Source organism: Oncorhynchus clarkii, chromosome 4 (assembly GCF_045791955.1).
Source record: "Oncorhynchus clarkii lewisi isolate Uvic-CL-2024 chromosome 4, UVic_Ocla_1.0, whole genome shotgun sequence".
NCBI classification, from domain to species: Eukaryota; Metazoa; Chordata; class Actinopteri; order Salmoniformes; family Salmonidae; genus Oncorhynchus; species Oncorhynchus clarkii.
The window spans coordinates 55,542,710-55,562,070 of record NC_092150.1 but is presented as its reverse complement, the minus strand read 5'-3'; the positions used below and the strand labels follow the sequence as shown (position 1 = coordinate 55,562,070).

The window sequence follows — 19,361 nt, the reverse complement described above, 5'->3', positions numbered from 1 at the left end:
ACCCGTCAAGGCAAGGAGGTTGAGGTTGTAACCTCATGTAAATATCTTGGAATTTTAATTGATGACGGCCTCTCTTTTCAATTGCATGTTGAACAACTTACAAAAATATTGAAGCTGAAATGTGGATTTTATTTTAGGAATAAGGCCTGTTTTTCTTTTGAAGCCAGAAGGAGGCTAGTATCAGCTACATTTATGCCTTTACTAGACTATGGGGGTATTTTATATATGAAAGCTTCCGCTCAGTGTTTGAAATCAATTGACCCCCTTTACCATGGCAATTTGAGATTTATTATAAACTGCAAAACCCTTACGCACTACTGTACTTTCTATACCAAGGTTGGCTGGCCTTCTCTAGTCACTCGTAGGCTCAGGCACTGGTATACTTTTATTTACAAAGCCATTTTGGGTTTACTACCTTTTTATTTGGGCATTTTTATTGTTCAGAAATGTGGTGGGTACTCTCTTCGTTCGCTGGACTTTATCCTGCTAACTGTTTCAAATGACCGAACTGAATTTGGTAAAAGGGCTTTTATGTACTCCGCTCCATCATCTTGGAACACCTTAAAAAATACTTTTAAACTGGAAGAACTTGTCCCGATTGGTATTTTTAAATCACTGATGAATGATCTTGAGACGGATTCCCTGACCTGTCAATGTTTTTGTTATACTCTTGTGAATTCTATGGTTTTTACTAGATTTTTAAAAAGTTTTTCATGTTGTGTGTCTGTAATTTTTGTAATGACTTGGTGCTGCCTATCTTGGCCAGGACGCTCTTGAAAAAGAGATTTTAAATCTCACTGAGCCCTTCCTGGTTAAATAAAGGTTAAATCAAAATAAAAACAATAACGAGGCTATATACAGGGGGTACTGGTACAGAGTCAATGTGCAGGGGTACTGGTTAGTCAAGGTAATTTGTACATGTAGGTAGGGGTGAAGTGACTATGCATAGATAATCAACAACAAGAAGCATCAGCGTACAAAACAAATGGTGTCAATGTAAATAGTCCGGTGGCCATTGTATTAATTGTTCAGCAGTCTTATGGCTTGGGGGTAGAAGCTGTTAAGGAACCTTTTGGTCCTAGATTTGGCGCTCCGGTACCGCTTCCCGTGCGGTAGCAGAGAAAACAAAGAGTCTTTGATTTGGGTGACTGGATCCTGACAATTCTTTGGGCTTTCCTCTGACACCGCTTATTATATAGGTCCTAGATGGCTGGAAGCTTGGCCCCCGTGATGTACTGAGCTGTACGCACTACCTTCTGTAGCGCCTTATGGTCAGATGCCGAGCAGTTGCCATACCAGGCGGTGATGCAACCGGTCAGGATGCTCTCGAAGGTGCAGCTGTAGAACTTTTTGAGGATCTGGGGACCCATGTCAAATCTTTTCAGGGGGAAAAGGTGTTGTCGTGCCCTCTTCACGACCGTCTTAACTTATTGCCATCTATGTAAAAATAGCCAACATAAAGCCAACACACAAAACATTGCATCATGCATGTAGAGAATATCTTGGTAAAAAATAAATATCCTATAAATCACATTGTGTCACGCCCTGACCTTAGAGAGCCTTTTTATGTCTCTATTTTGGTTTGGTCAGGGTGTGATCCTATGTTTTGTGTTCTATGTTTAGTTGCCTGTCTGCACTATTCGTATATCTTCACGTTTCATTTGTGCTTGTTTGTTTTGCTGAGTTTCGGTTTTATTAAAAACATGTGGAACTCACGCTGCGCCTTGGTCTCATCTTTATAACGAACGTGACACATTGACTAGGCATGGCATGTCTGCAACAAACTTTAAATATTGTATCAACTATCAACTGGGACGCCTTTCGTAATAGCAAACTTAAAACATTGTATAATATATTCTGGGCCCTCAGAACTTCCCGTAGGTTATTTGTGCAAGGGATAAGAAGTAATCAGATATTTTGCAGTGGATCAGAGCATTACATTTTTCCCTTTCATGCCGAGTGGTTATCTCCCTTTCGATAGCCACTCGGCATGAAAGGGAAACATGTAAATATTGTTGGAAAGCTGGAAATATTGTTCAAATACTGAGGATATGTTGTCATTCTCAATTGATTCTAAAAACAGACTTTGTTTACTTGCTGTTTGAGTAAAAGAAAAAATACTTTTGAGAAGCTCCACAGCTCATTAGTGGTGTTAATTATCAGACATCATCAAATGGTTGGGCACATTCGCAGGCCATTGTTACGAATCCCTTTTGGCCCGACAGTCTAGGGGGGATGGTAGTGAGACCCGTAACATAACTCATGTAAATTATAATTGTGACAAAGTAAAAGTGTGAACGTAATAACCAGGACAATTGAAATTATACCGTCAAACTCAGGGTTTATTGTAAAACACACGGTAATGGGGGGGAGCAGGAAAAGGGGCTGAGCTGGACCCAAGGAAAGAAACAAATATGCAAAAACACCCCTAAGCTAGACTAGCCTATTTCAACAACAGCTAACTAACTAACCAAAATACAGTGGGTGGTCCGCCCAGTTCTAACTAGTGTGTGTTAACAAAGTTTACCTACGGGTAGTGTATGCCCATGGGCGACTTGTCTTGGTTTCCCCCTTTTCCCACCAGCAACAAACAAACACCATAACCAAAACAATACTCACAGGTGATGACAAAGTGCTATGGAGGTGCTCAAACAAAAGAGAGGTTAATTAATACACAAAGAGAGAGATCTACATACATGGCATTTACAAAGAGATTGTGCTACTGAAATCTATCAAGAGCAGAGATCTACCAACATGGCATTACAAAAAGATTGAGCTCTCCTGAAATCTACCAAGAACAGCTATCTACCAACATGGCATTACAAAGATTGAGCTCTTGAACAAACAAATGATGGGGTTTTTAAACCATGGGGAAGGAACTGTGATAGGGTAGGAAACAGGAGGAGGTGTGTCTTCTGATTGATGGGTTGATTGTTGACTGATTGGGGAGTAATGATTTTCACCTGTGAGGGGAGAAGGAGAGAAAAGAAACACACACAGGATACACACAGACACAGGATACCTGTATCCGTAACAGCCATGTAGACTAGTCCTACTTCTATATGCATAATCAGGTGCTGGGTCCTTACACAATATTAACAGGAACGTTTCAAACCAGATAAATTGACAAAACTCATAAATGGAATGAAATAAACAAAAATGTGTTTCTCACAAGTGTAGCATAGGTTGTGAGTCCAGCGAAACACATGTCCACTCTGACAATGAGAACTGTAAATTACTGTAATAATAATACAGGTCCTAAAATTAACACCTGCCAAATGCTGGTAGATTTTGGCATTGGCGGGTAGAGATGTCCATTTCACCAGCTACGTTGGCTGTTGGCCAGGGGTCCACAGTGCGAGCCTTTCACTTGTATTTATGAATACAAATAGTAAAGTATGACTACATAGCAAAGTAAAAGCTGCAGTAGCTGTTTTCAAAGTATCTCTACCGTTTTGTTTCATAACTGTTAAATTAATCGCACAAAGTCGAATAACTATAAATCTTTTTTCCTATCCCACCTCGAGCTGCAGCTCTGCCTGGCTTGTGGATGTGCGTGTTCACGTGAAATATTCATTATTAGAAGCACTGTGCACAATTTACTTGAAACGAAAGTCTACTGAAGAGAGACTTTGTCCTTGTGTTTCTTGCCTGTTTACATTGTTTTGTTCACAAACTAGGTTCTTTTTTTAAACTGCTAGGGAAGATTAGACAACTCAGCTATTAGTCAGACTCAATCTTACAGGCACATGACTCTTGAGTTGCGTTACCACGGTAACCCCCACCCTTAAAGGGGCAGGTGAACATTTTTGACTGATATTCTGTGATATTTTGGTTAAAAGACCACAAAAAAATTAAAAAATAAAACAATATACCACATTACTTCTTACTAGTAATACATTTGTAGTTTTAGAAACATTACAAAGCAGGTCGATTTTTTTTTATCTACCTGACACAGCGGCTGGTGGACCCAAAAGTTAATTTTAGGCCCTGATAATATATTGAATGCATTAACAGAAATTACCGTTACGAAACAAACATTGCAGATTAGACATTATGTGAATTAACAGCAAATGTAGGCTACTACTTGTGATATGCAATGGGGAATTGATACACAGCAAACAATGCACACAATTAATTTATGAAAATGAATACCCACAAAATGGCATGAGAGAGGTTAAACAGTTTCTTTTGATAAGTCTCCAATATCAACATTTCCAAGCAAACAAAACAGGGAGAATCTGTAGACATGCTGAGATAAAAGAACATACTCGATGCCTGATTTCAGCCAGCCTTCACAAGATCCTAACATGCAAATATGTCCCCTTTTGTGTTTTACACCTTGAGCAGAGGAACTACATTTCAGACTGCATGATATTCAGTTTCACTCGCATATAGTATTCTATGGATGGTCTTAAACTGCAGTAATATAATCCCTAGAACATACTATATGCCAGTGAAACTGAATATGTCTGAGATTATATATATATTTTTTATTATTTCATTTTATTTAACCTTTATTTAACTATGGGCAAGTCAGTGAAGAACAAGTTGTTATTTACAATGACAGTCTACCCCGGCCAAACCCGAACAACGCTGGGCCAATTGCGTGCCGCCCTATGGGACTCCCAATCACGGCAGTATGTGATGCAGCCTGGAATTGCACCAGGGACAGTAGTGATGCCTCTTGCACTGAGATGTGGTGCCTTAGACTGCTGTGCCACTCGGGAGCCCCCTTTGGGAACATAACTGGGCATTCAAACATATCTGTATCCATTCATCATCATCAATAGTGTCTCCCAGGTCTTCCTCACATTTTTGTTTGCATGTTTTGTGTCATCGGGAAAAGCCTCTATCAACCTTTGATACAGTTTGGAAATCAACTTGACGTTTGTCAGACTGCCTCTAAGAACAAATGATTATTTACAATGACAGCCTAGGAACAGTGGGTTAACTGCCTTGTTTAGGGTCAGAAAGACAGATTTTTACCTTGTCAGCTCAGGAATTTGAGCTAGCAACCTTTTGGTTAACTAGCCCAACGCTCTAACCACTAGGCTACCTACCGCCCCGATTGCTCAGTTTGGCTGTGCTGCCAGCTCTTGGAAGAGTCCAAACTTCTTCCATTTAAGAATGATTGAGGCCACTGTGTTCTTGAGGACCTTCAATGCTGCAGAAATGTTTTGGTACCCTTCCCCAGATCTGTGCCTCGACACAATCCTGTCTCGGAGCTCTACGGACAATTTCTTTGACCACATGGTTTGTTTTTTGCTCTGACATACACTGTCAACTGTGGGTCCTTATATAGACATGTGTGTGGCTTTCCAAATCATGTCCAATCAATTGAATTTAACACAGGTGGACTCCAATCACGCTGTCGAAACATTTCAAGTATGATCAATGGAAACAGGATGCACCTGAGCTAAATTTCAAGTCACATAGCAAAGGGTCTGAATACTTATGTAAATAAGGTATTTCTGTTTTTTATACATTTTCAAAAATGTAGAAATACTTTTTTTGCTTTGTCATGTGTGTAAATTGTTGAGTAAAAAAATATTTAATACATTTTAGAATAAGGCTGTAACGTAATTTTTTGGGGGGAAAAAGTCAAGGGGTCTGAATAATTTCCGAATCCACTGTACATAAGTATTCACACCCCTCAGTCAATACATGTTAGTCAACTTTGTCAGGGATTACAGTTATTAGTCTTTCTGGGTAAGTCTAAGAGCTTTGCACACCTGGATTATACCATTTTATAAAACATTTTTATTTTTACAATTCTGAAAACGTTAAGTTGGTTGTTGATTATTGCTAGACAGACATGTTCATGTCCATAGATTTTCAAGCCGATTTAAGTCGAAACTGGAACTAAATCACTCAGTAACATTCAATGTTGTCTTGGTAAGCAACTCCAGTGCATATTTGGCCTTGTGTTTTAGGTTATTGTGCTGCTGAAAGGTGAATCTGCATCGCAGTGCTTGAGGCGTCACTACAGACCCGGGTTCTATCCCAGGCTGTGTCACAGCCGGCTGTGACCGGGAGACCCTTTAGGCGGCACACCATTGGCCCAGCATCGTCCGGGTTTGGTTTTGGCTTTGGCTGTGGTAGGCAATCATTGTAAATAAGAATTTGTTCTTATTAACTGACTTGCCTAATTAAATAAAGGTTAAATAAAAAATAAATATAATACAATTCCATGTATTTTTATACTAAAATCTCATCCTGGAATTGTTTTAAGATGGTCATACCAAGGATCATTTAACTATTTAATTTAGGACCCGTTTAGGTATTACAAATATATATATATATATACAAAATTATTTGGTGAAACATTGAAGTTGGCCTTACTGCTATTAGCCCATGGAAACACAATGAATTACAGACTCATACATGGAAAAACAGATGGTCCTATCTATCAATAGGTGCCCTTCTTTGTGAGGCATTGGAAAAACCTCCCTGGTCTTTGTGGTTGAATCTGTGTTTGAAATTCCCTGCTCGACTGAGGGACCTTTCAGATAATTGTATGTGTGGGGTACAGAAATCAGTAGTCATTCAAAAACCATGTTAAACACTATTATTGCACACAGAGTGAGTCCATACAACTTAAATGTTACCCCTGAACTTATTCAGGCATACCTTAACAAAGGGTTGAATACTTATTTACTCAAGACATTTCATTTTTTCATTATTTATTCATTTGTAAAAATGTCTAAAAACATAATTCCACTTTGACATTATGGGGTATTGTGTGTAGGTTAGTGACACAAAATCTCAATTTAATCCATGTTAAATTCAGGCTGAAAACATGACAAAATGTGCAACAAGTCAAGAGTGAATACTTCCTGGAGGCACTGTACCTCAAAGACCTTACACAATTGGTAACTTCGTGGTTCCAATGGTGCCAAGTGATGCCTGTTGGAATAATTCCCAAATAAACAAATAAGTACATAGTCAAAATTGTGTAGTTATCATTTCATCATGTTGTTTATTTAAGTAAAGATGAGGCCATTTTTGTAAAATCAAGTGATATCACAATTTAAGCAGCAGAGGGAGCAATAGTCTTAAAAGAGTGGTCGACAATTGTAAGTGTCCCGGTCCACCGGTTGAGGGTAGTATTGGATCTAATGCTCACATCTTTCAGCACAGTTGGTTTGGTTAGATGTGACGTTAGATTTAATATTAGACCCATCAGTTTCTGGACCAATCAGACGGCCCTGAATGTGTTCGCATTCAGTGAAGGAGGTCTGGGTTGTACTCAGATCCAGACTCATTGCAGAGAAGAAACTAACGTCCGTAGGTGTGGCGAAGACTTTGGCCAGAGCAAGGGGACTGGGTAGCCAGGCAAACTCGGCTGGGGATAGAGACCTCAACCTTCCAATATCTGGGCGGACACTCTAACCACAAGGCCACTGCATCTGACACTTGTGAGATGATGACGACAACATCATGTCTCTAGCGCAGGGCCGGATTAAGAAATCATAGGCCCCCCCATGCATTGATGCCCCCCCATGCATTGGCCCCATGCATTGATTTTACTCAGAGTTGGAACCTAATGGAGTATCTTTTCCAGTGCCACAGTGATTTGTAAGCCTGGGGCCAAAATGACAACTGCATTGTGGTGGAAAAACAGCTCTCGCCTCTTTTCAGATGAAGGATAAAAGATACATTTGGTAGCGACCGGAAATTCAAACACTGAATCATGTCAACCACCTGCACACAAACACTTGCATGGGTTGAAAGTACCAGAGCCATGTAGGGAAAAAGACTTCAACTTTGTTTAATGGATCAGCCCCCCCTTTCACGTTACAGTGAGGGAAGTAGCTAGCTAGTGTAGCCAACGGGGCGGCAGGTAGCCTAGTGGTTAGAGCGATGGACTTGTAACCGAAAGGTTGCAAGATTGAATCCCCAAGCTGACAAGGTAAATATCTGTCATTCTGCCTCTGAACAAGGCAGTTAACCCACCGTTCCTAGGCTGTCGTTGAAAATAAGAATTTGTTCTTAACGGACTTGCCTAGGTAAATAAAAAAACAAACACTTGCGTGGCACTAGCGCACTACTGGGTAGTGATTACCCTTGCTGTAATGTTAAAATAACTGCAGGAAAGCAGTGTTTGGCTGGCGGGGGTGAAGGACACTGTGTGCCAGTGTCCTAGCTAGCTAGCTGTAGTAAGCGACGAGAAGTGGATGCAGCAAGTAGTGGGTGTGGCATGTAGTAAACACGGTCTGCAGATAGACCTTTCTTGATGTCTGAGGTGGAACTGTGTTGGATCTGTCAAATTGTTGAACATTGTGATAATATCATGAAGCCACCGCCCCTCTTGTGTTAGAAGTTCAGCCGGAAAAGTGTAGGCTATATAGAAATAAGTTTTTAAAATTATTAGGAGTTCTATCATCCTAATCAAGGTGTGTAACTTGAAATAATTTGGCTAAAAACATACGGCAATTACTTCTTCTGTTTGACCATTTGATGTATTTTATGGGATACATAGACAGTTGGAGAGAGACAGGAAAGGTTGGAGAGGAGTGTGTCAGAAGTGCCCCACCACACATCAACACTTGTATATTATGTGTTCTGGGGACGGCGCCATTGGCACGAACCATAAGACCAATCGCAGACACTGTTGAACACGTTTACTTCCCAAAATAAATCTTACAGCCAGAAAATAAATGTAATTAGTAATTAATTATCTGAATGAGCATGGGGACAGATGATATGGACTACTTAGAAACAGAAGAACATTGTCGTTTTTTGTTCCTGCAACCATTGTATTTGACCTGGTGGCTATGCTTGTCTCAGTGCCTTTCTTCAACAAGAGACTGCCAGACATAATTCTGTGTATGTCTACAACAAGTTATTGCGGAAAAGAGTATGTATAGAAGAGGAGCTGAAGATAAACCAATGCATAAAAATACACTTAGTCGGGAAGCAAGTACAGGGAGTGTTTTAATGAATAAACAAAACAATAAACACGAAACACAAACAACGCACCAACAATAACACCTGAAGAAAGAACCAAGGGGAGTGACAGATTTATGGAAGATAATCAAGGTGGGTGTCAAGAGGCGCAGGTGCGCGAGATGATGGTGACAGGTGTGCAGGAAAATCAGGCCGGAGAGGGAGTATACCTGACACTTACAAACATTCTATGCTTAGGGTTCTTAGGTTGCCTCATAAATGCCACCCTATTCTCTACATACTACTTTTGACCAGAGCCAGTGGTTCCTCCTTTAAGTTGCGTATTCTGTGGCACGTTATCTAATTGTCAGCCATTTTTTCTGTTAATGCAAGTTAGTGCTAGTTTGACCACCAGAGGACATCTTTGAGAAGCATTTGATAGTCCTCCGTATTGGCATTAACAGAGAATTTAAAACCATTGTTGTAATAACATGGTATATGGGATTGATTTTAAGAAATTTGGCTTAGTTAATTTGATTAATATTATGGTGTTTCTATTCAGAGAAATATTAAAAACGAAACCCTCAATAAGAATTTGCGTGAAACGGTGCTAAAATGGTTGTAGGCTTTTGCTTCTAACTTCAATATGCTCTTTAAATAAATAGGACCTACACCATTTTTAACAGCACATTACTCAAAACTTGTAAGACTCATTTTGCCTATGGTAGGCCTACAGTATATGTAAAAATATTTTTTTCAATGATGTGACTCTCCGCCAATAATTACAGTTAGATATTCATTTAGAATCATCTAATCCTCTAAGGGGCATTTTCCGTTAGATATTCTCACAGATTCTCACAGATTCTAAGGGGCTATTATATCATTCTAAATGAATTAATAATAATAATGATTACTTTGTTTAAAAAGTAATGATATTTTGGAGATTTCGTTTTCATTTAACCTTGAGTGAGCAAGAAAAAGGCCATTCTTGAACATGGGGTGAGACATCGGGGCGGCAGGGTAGCCTAGTGGTTAGAGCATTGGAGCGTTGGACTAGTTACCCCTGAGCTGACAAGATGTCGTTCTGTCCCTGAACAGGCAGTTAACTCACTGTTCCTAGGCCATAATTGAAAATAAGAATTTGTTCTTAACTGACTTGAATAGTTAAAAAATATAAAACTCTCACTACTTTGTAAATAAAGGCAGTTTGTTATTTATAAATATATATTTCTGGAGAATACGAACTTGATTATTTAGCAGACATCACTTGCTTCTATTCATGAAGATGATGAGCGATCGGCAAAGGCAATCTGTAATCTTCTGGCATCACTGCACGACATCAACATCGCTCTAATTACAGCTGTAGAAACTTGTTTGGAATTATGTAAATGCTCGGTAAGAAATGTTTTATGTATATATTTTTTTAATTATCAGAACATTAACCATGTGTGTTCGCTTGTTTTATGCTGTTCTCTAGTTGACGCAATGATTCGTCTGACAAACAAAGAACTTCGTGTCCTGCAGGCCCAAGCATGGATCAAAGCTGGCGAGACATTCAATAATGTCATCTTCACAGATGAATCAACCATGGCCCTTGAGCAATTTGCTCAAAATTGCTACAGAAAAAAAGGAAGAAGATCAAGCAAGCCGAGTCCCAAGCATCCCCTCAAACTCCATTTGTGGGGGGAGGCAATTTCTCGCCAGATACCAGGCCCATATTTGATTTTTGATGGTAAGTTTAGTTATTTACAAAGCAAAAGGTACATCAAATATTGTAGCCAACACCTCACGGACTGTATTGTGTTCCACAATAATTCACTCTTGCCTCCTTTTTCAGGTATCATGGCTCGAGATTTCTTTGAGGAAGAAATCATCACGAGATATGCTGGACCCTCTGTCAGAGAGGTGTTTCTGGGTACACATCGTTTCTTTCAAGATAGGATTATAGCAATATTTTGTAATGTTTAGGCCTATTTACATGTATATTTCTATTATTGTACCTAATTTTGATTGTTAGGTTAAATGTATTTTTTTCTTCTCCAATTGCAGACAATGACCCAAAACACGCTGCCGCCCGGGTTTGCATTGCAAATGAGGTTGATAAACTGGGTCAAGACGCCAGCAGAGTAAGTAGAACTTTATGTAGTAAAATAAAGCTAAATAAAAATAAATAAAAGACCTACAACACCTTTGGTAGGCCTACAGTATTTCTACAAATATTTGATGAATCTCTACATGTAGGTCTCCTGATTTAAATCCGATCAAACTTGTTTGGCATCAACTGAAAACATTCATCCTTTACTCTGCCCAGCCTACAAGCAAAGATTAACTGGTCAAGGCCATCAAGATGTTTTGGCTATAGAAATTGACGATACAACAATGCAACAAATATATTGATCATCTCAGCATGATTTTACCTGTGGTCATGGAGCTGGGTGGAAGTGCGACTAAAATGTAATTTATATTAACATCCGCATTTGAATGTATTTTTTCTCTTTATTTTATTAACAAAAGTATAAAGATGTTGAAGAAATACTGTACCTTTGTTTTGAGTTAGAAATGTAACACTTTTTGTACTTAAGCATCAAATACATTTCAAGTTGAGGGATTTTCACAACAGTAGCCGGGTTATAAAAAGTATATTGTCCTGCTAATAGTAAACATTTGCATGATGGGCTACACCTGCTACAGTTGTGATGTCTTCACTATTATTCTATAATGTAGAAAATAGTAAAATCTAGAAAAATCCTGGAATGAATAGGTGTGTCCAAACATTCGACTGGTACTTGTTTAGTTCATTTGATTAATATTAAGGTGTTTCTAATCCATGAAAAACTAAAAACCCTCTGGGTTTCCATTAGGATGGAACAGAAAATATGGAGCTGTACAACGTGATGCTCATAAATTCAGAGCGTTGTCAGATTGTCAGTTCGGGCTGAGGAGTAGGGTTGATCTAAGCATTCTGGCCTTAAAAAGGCAGTCAAGCATGTAAGCTAACATTGGCTAGCTTGCTAGCTACTTCCAGACACAAAAGAGACCATTCCATTTTATTCACCCTAGCAGAGCTGGTAAGGCAGTTATGTTAACCAGGGTATTGGTGACTGTGACTGTGCTGCTGGAAACAATTTAATTACACTTTATTATCGATATTTACTGACACCGGCCATATTCAACGGGTGTTAAGTGCTCTGGTACACTCAGATGAGAGTACTCTGAAATCGGTGTGGATAGCCAGAGCGAATTTATGAAAGCACCCGAAAGTCCATTGAGAAAGCATAACAACTATACCATTTAGCTAAGCTAAGAATGACAAGAACAATCAAGTCAATAAAAGTTGGGTAGTTAGCCTATAGTTAATATACTGGAAAGTTTGGTGTACAACTACTAACGTTAGGTAGCTAGCTAACATACTGGTACATAGTGCTGTGTAATGATATGTTATGTGGTTCGTAAGGACAGCGTAGCTAACAAATTGTCAGGCAACGTAACTTGGAAGGTAACTTATTTGAACAGTCGTAATGACTGTTTGTCATTACTGTTTGTAATGATTGGTCGTTAAGGAAAATCTGGTCTGTGATAGAGGGGAGGGGGGGGGGGTCACACCTAGCTCAGCTATTAGACTATTCAACCTTTACTAAAGAATAGTCTATTGTTCAGCTATTAGCCCAACTTGCAACAAACTGCTGTTCCCCTCTCATTCCTTTCTCTCTTCCATGCGTCTTCATTCTGCTCCCGAGTGGCTCGCTTGTGGGCGTGCGCATCAAGAATTCTGTATACAGTAGCACGTTTGTATGAAGGTGTGGTTATTCACAGGCGAATTGTTATATGCGTCTTTTTGACGAAATCAAAAATTGTTCTGAAAGCAATTATTTTCCCCAAACAAAAGTCAAAGCAGACACCTACGAAGATGGCATCTCAGGTAAGCAGCACTGGGCTGTATTGACTTATCCTAAAAAATGACACGTGCTGCTTTAGATTGAACGGTCATATCTCAGTTATTGTTTTCTTTACATTCAGAGAGCGAGCTGACCAAGGGGGTCAAATTTAGATATTGCCAGATGTTCAGTGTGAGGACCAGGCCGTGGAAGCTTTATTGCTGGCACAAAGTGTCCATAACCAGAGGTAATTAAACTGTTGTGTTCTTTTTCTCCGTGGAATCTGTCTCGCGTTCATGAATTAAAAAAAACAAGATGTCAGCTGCACACAGCAAATATTTCAACTGGACTATCTGTTGCTGCCAAGTCATGGGTTAGCCTTGCAATAACCAAGTGGTGAGAAACACAGCCCTCTATATTTAAATGTTTCAGGTACACTTTGAAAGATACTGTATATGACGCAGACACCATCTATCGTTTGTCCTCATGGGTCTGTTTTTCAGCTTAAAGTACTCTGTAGCCACTTGTGTGTGTGGTGTCCACATCATCCCTCTAGGTTATATCAGCTGTTTGGTTGAACCCCTCCCACATCTGAACTTGCTGACAGAGGGCACGGCCTGATCACAGGTGAGATGTCACTTGGTTGAGTCAACAGGAACTATTATTAAATAGATGCTTTACATTGACATCCCGGAGTTAATGATCCAAGGTCACCTCGTGATTTATGACTGACAGTGTTAAAATAAAAAGGCTTAATCATGTGCTCTCGTCTGCAGGTGTTTTGAGGAATCCGGTCACGACAGCGCTATTAGGGTAGCACTGTCATTCATGAATCATATGCCCGCCCCCATATGCCCCCCCCCCCCCCCCCCAACTAGTCTAACGCACACCATATGTGCATTGAAGTACAGATTTGCCTACTTTTTTTTTTTTTTAAACTAGGCATGTCAGATTAGTATGACTGCCTAGGGAACTGCCTTGTTCAGGGGCAGGACAGATGTTTACCTTGTCGGCTCAGGATCGATCTTGCAACCGTCCAGTTAATAGTCCAACTCTCTAACCACCTGCCCATCCAAGATTGAACTCTTATAATATTACAATTAAAATACACCTTTCAATAAAGCGTTCCACATTCTCTGGTTGAAATACTATCCTGTACTTTTCCTGTATGTATAGTTAATGTATAATCATTGATATCCCAGGAGCAGTAAACGCTTTTGAAGTATATAAATTGTAATACATGCAAATAATGGCATTTGATATGACCAGTTCAGGTATGACTCAACCTTTATTTGCCAAGGAAGACCACATGATCGGTGAATATAAATCAATGTACAGGCTACAATATGGGAATCTCATGCATGGTAATAACCAAATTCTACTTTAGGCTTAATTAATGAGGTACAGTGCCTTGCGAAAGTATTCGGCCCCCTTGAACTTTGCGACCTTTTGCCACATTTCAGGCTTCAAACATAGATATAAAACTATTGTTTTGTGAAGAATCAACAAGTGGGACACAATCATGAAGTGGAACAACATTTATTGGATATTTCAAACTTTAACAAATCAAAAACTGAAAAATTGGGCGTGCAAAATTATTCAGCCCCTTTACTTTCAGTGCAGCAAACTCTCTCCAGAAGTTCAGTGAGGATCTCTGAATGATCCAATGTTGACCTAAATGACTAATGATGATAAATACAAGCCACCTGTGTGTAATCAAGTCTCCGTATAAATGCACCTGCACTGTGATAGTCTCAGAGGTTCGTTAAAAGCGCATAGAGCATCATGAAGAACAAGGAACACACCAGGCAGGTCCGAGATACTGTTGTGAAGAAGTTTAAAGCCGGATTTGGATACAAAAAGATTTCCCAAGCTTTAAACATCCCAAGGAGCACTGTGCAAGCGATAATATTGAAATGGAAGGAGTATCAGACCACTGCAAATCTACCAAGACCTGGCCGTCCCTCTAAACTTTCAGCTCATACAAGGAGAAGACTGATCAGAGATGCAGCCAAGAGGCCCATGATCACTCTGGATGAACTGCAGAGATCTACAGCTGAGATGGGAGACTCTGTCCATGGGACAACAATCAGTCGTATATTGTGGGTCCTACAGTAGGTCTTTGTTAATGTGAGGTGAAGTCATGGGTCCTACAGTAGGTCTATGTTGTTGTTAGTTGAAGTTATGGGTCCTACAGTAGGTCTATGTTAATATTAGGTGAAGTTATGGCTCCTACAGTAGGTCTGTGTTGTTGTTAGGTGAAGTTATGGGTCCAATTTGGCTAACACTTAGTAGACAAACACTCATTGTCAGGCTGATGGCAAAGCTAGCCAAATAGCATTTTATGTGTTTTTTTTAAGTATTAAAACCTGTCAAGGACTGGGAACCCCGTTCCCCTAGCGAACCCCCTCCCCCCCCCCCCCCACCCCCGCAACAGCCAGTGAAAGTGCAGGGCACCAAATTCAAAACAACAAAAATCTCATAATTACAATTCCTCAAGCATACTAGTATTTTACACCATTTTAAAGATACATTTCTTATTAATCCAGCCACAGTGTCTGATTTCAAAAAGGATTTACCAGCGAAAGCACCACAAACGATTGTTAGGTCTCCACCAAGCCACAGAAAAACACAGCCATTTTTCCAGCCAAAGAGAGGAATCACAAAAAGCAGAAATAGAGATAAAATTAATCACTAACCTCTGATGATCTTCATCAGATGACACTCATAGGACTTCATGTTACACAATACATGTATGTTTTGTTTGATAAAGTTAATATTTATATAAAAAAATCTGAGTTTACAGTCTGTACAAATGAAGTGGAACGTAGCTACCTTTCACGTGAGCGCGCCAAACCGAGGCTGTGGCACTCTGCCAGACCACTCACTCAAAGAGCCCTTATGAGCCCCTCCTTTACCGTAGAATCCTCAAAACTGTTTCTAAATCCTGTTGATATCTAGTGGAAGCCTTGGGAAGTGAAACATAACTAATATCCCATGGTATCTTCAATAGGGGCTGAGTTGAAAAACTTCAAACCTCAGATTTCCCACTTCCTGGTTGGATTTTTTTCTCAGGTTTTTGCCTGCCATATGAGTTCTGTTATACTCACAGACATCATTCAAACAGTTTTAGAAACTTCAGAGAGTTTTCTATCCAAATGTACTAATTATATGCATATTCTAGCTTTTACGGCTGAGTAGCAGGCAGCTTAATTTGGGCACGTTTTTCATCCAAGCTACCCAATACTGCCCCCTACCCCAGTTGATTTGCAACAATAACATAAACATTATATTCAGCAGGACATTCAAACGAGCCTCACAATTATAATCCAACAGTAATGTGAAATGCACTCATTAGCAACCTGCAAATGGAGGCTATTTTTTGCTGTCAGCCTATGAGAACTCCCCTGAGTTTTCCCACACAGTGGTGAATTAGTGAATAGGCACAGATCTTAATGTGAGTTTCCTTGAGTAGCACTCCTGAGACATTGTGAAAACTAAAATCTCCGCTCACCAATTTTGCTCAATAACAGGGAGGCGTTTCTGCAATCAAATTGTGTGCGCATCACCCTCGTGCCGCAATTTTAGCAAACAGAAAGTGGCCAATATTGGAGACCAAAAGTCATCTGGCGCACTGCTTAGGATGTCAACAACTTTACTAACTTAATTCTAGTTACCACTAATGTGAAAACAAGACAAAATGACTTGTTGCTGACTTGACTGTCTTAATTGTCAAATAATTTAACAGACGTCAATTGTTGTAAAACTTCATGGGTATACTCTGGGCATCACCTTTTACCTCAAATAAACAGTGGATTTTTTGTTGTTGTGGGCTTCTAACCATCTGTTTGACTTTGTTGTTCACACAGGAGAGAGACTTGATTATCTCGGGTCCTCTGGGGAGTCTCAACAACATCATGAAGCTGACAAGGCAGATCAGAGTCTCTCCAAATCAGAACACCTCAAGAAACACCAACAGAGACCCACCGGGAAGAAATGTCATTGCTGCTCTGACTGTGGGAAGAGATTCAACTCTTCAGGAGACCTTAAAATACATCAAAGAATTCACACTGGAGAGAAATCTTTTGGCTGTGATCAATGTGGGAAGAGATTTACTGATTCAAGCAGCCTGAAATCACACCAGAAAACACACACAGGAGATAAATCCTATAGCTGTTATCAATGTGGGAAAAGTTGTACTACATCTAGCCATCTAATTGTACACCAGAGAACACACACAGGAGAGAAACCTTTTAGCTGTGATCAATGTGGGAAGAAATTTACTGTGTCAAACTCCTTGATGGTGCACCAGAGAATACACACAGGAAAGAAACCTTATAGCTGTAGTCAATGTGGGAAGAGTTTTACTCAACCAGAAAGCCTGATTGTGCACCAGAGAATACACACAGGAGAGAAACCTTATATATGTTATCAATGTGGGAAGAGTTGTACGACATCTAGCCATCTAATTGTACACCAGAGAACACACACAGGAGAGAAACCTTTTAGCTGTCATCAATGTGGGAAGAGGTTTGGTACATCTAGCCATCTAATTGTACACCACCGAACACACACAGGAGAGAGACCTTTTAGCTGTAGTCAATGTGGGAAGAGTTTTAGTCAATCTAGTGATCTGACAGTGCACCAGAGAACACACACAGGAGAGAAACCTTACAGCTGTGGTCAATGTGGGAAGAGTTTTGTTCAATCTGGCCATCTGACAGTGCACCAGAGAACACACACAGGAGAGAAACCTTATAGCTGTGGTCAATGTGGGAAGAGTTTTAGTACATCTGGGTATCTGACTATACACCAGAGAACACACACAGGGGGGAAACTTTGTAGCTGTCATAAATGTGACAAGAAATTCTCAGATAAAAGACTTCTGATCAAACATCAGAAAATACATACATGAAGCAATTGTTTCATGAAATCAATGAAATATCCCACCTAGCAAAATGCAATTGAAAAGACATTGAAAAGAAGACTATGGCCGAAGTCCAAAATGCGTTCGGTTTTAGTTGAAAGTTAAAAATATGTATTTTCTGTGTTTTTTTTGAATGACTTGAAAACGACTTAATTTCAACGTACTTGCAGCATGATAAATTAGTCTGTAATCAATTTTATTAACAATCTGACATCACTCCAGTATTTCTTTACAACATTCAAATGCTAATTGTCTTTATTCCACTACTGAAGAAGCATGTCTCAAATCACCTCATATTTCAAACATTCAGCCTGACAAAAGATACATATTTTATTATTCCATGCCTCACCATTAAGTGAATTATTGCCAATACATATTAACAAAGGGGTAGTACATTTGGTTTTGATATATTTACATTTCTTGTAACAGTTAGTAATCATAGTTAATTATGCAACCAACTGACTATTTTGGGTACAATTATATTGACATTGTTGCACTGCTTTTAGAATATCAGGGATAATTCTCAGATGTGCCAACCCAAATGTACTAGAGCATGACATTGGGGACTGGGCCCCCGATCCTATAACATGCCTATCGAGTGAACCCTGAAAAGAGAAAGAAGATCCGCAGTGAGGGGTAAAGTTACTACAGATATTAAGGAGCTAGTTCTAGAAGCTAGTGAGTTGTAGGATTCTATAGAAAGAAAAAGGAGAAAATATATTCTTTTATTATGTTATTTAGAAGTGTTTTTTCTAGTTTTTAATTGTTGACAGCCAGTAGACACCATGTTTATATTGGTGAAGCATTGTAGTTGATTATAATGTGAAATGGAAGTTGTTTTTTCTGTATGTGGTGAGCAAACTTGTCCAACAAAAATATAGGATTTATTTGTTGTCTTAAGGGGGAAGGTGTTCCAGGCTTTGGTTTTTCCATTTACGTTTTGAGGCACAAATAGCTCGTTAGCACGTGGGACGCACTGATTGGCGTCACCTCTTTAGTCAGTATGTGTTACACCTGTGCTGGCTTGTCCATCTCGTTAGTGGGAAGGTGTTTCACCTGAGTTGGTCCAGGTTCTATTTAAGAGTGTCTGGCCCAGTGCTCCAGTTGTCTTGATAGATGTGGAGAGTCAACACCTTTAGTTGCTCCACCTTTTTGATTAAAGATGTTTTTATTTCAGGTTGAAGCTTCTTTCTGAAGAGAGTTTTTTTTTGAAGAAGAAAAATGAATACAAACAAGCAAACCTGGTCGGTTCCGGGGATTGGTATAGCAAATACCGTATGATTTTCATGGACTGAAAAGGAGATGGAACCTTGGGGCAGGGAAACTTTTGGAAGGACCATATTGATGGGATGCCTCAGGATAGAGGTGAAGGAAGTACTCTGCCTTCAAGGCAACCCAAATGAAAAGGGTTTTGATGTGACGTTTCACAAGCAAGAGAAACATGATGATGTATTGAAGATGGCAAAGGAAGCGGAAAGAAAAGGACCCCTGTGCCATTATGCGGTGACCAGCCTGGCAAAGAACAACTTCAGGGTGGTCACCGTAAACATGTACAATCCGCACGTGAATGATGAAGAAGTGAGGGCCTTTCTGGGGAGATACATGGACAATGTCTCCTCAGCGAGGTACCTCAGGGACTCCCTGGGTTTCTGGAACGGGAGGAGAGG

The 19,361-nt window shown here is 39.7% G+C and overlaps 1 protein-coding gene across 1 annotated transcript; it reads left to right on the top strand.

Moving 5' to 3' along the window:
• The first annotated feature begins 10,377 nt into the window (after nucleotides 1-10,377).
• On the top strand, nucleotides 10,378-18,352 carry LOC139408005 (zinc finger protein 180-like). The gene is made up of 3 exons (XM_071151849.1): nucleotides 10,378-10,438; nucleotides 10,730-10,807; nucleotides 16,637-18,352. Exons 1-3 carry the CDS (start codon nucleotides 10,378-10,380, stop codon nucleotides 17,680-17,682), a joined length of 1,185 nt encoding a protein of 394 aa, XP_071007950.1. The 3' UTR covers nucleotides 17,683-18,352.
• The last annotated feature ends 1,009 nt before the right edge of the window (nucleotides 18,353-19,361 follow it).

Excerpts from the sequence above, each read along its gene's own strand:
- LOC139408005 (XM_071151849.1), top strand. The coding sequence starts at position 10,378 with ATGATTCGTCTGACAAACAAAGAACTTCGTGTCCTGCAGGCCCAAGCA. Across the intron at positions 10,439-10,729 it reads CCAAGCATGGATCAAAGCTG|GTATCATGGCTCGAGATTTC; the intron begins GCGAGACATTCA and ends CTCCTTTTTCAG. Across the intron at positions 10,808-16,636 it reads TGTCAGAGAGGTGTTTCTGG|GAGAGAGACTTGATTATCTC; the intron begins GTACACATCGTT and ends TTGTTCACACAG.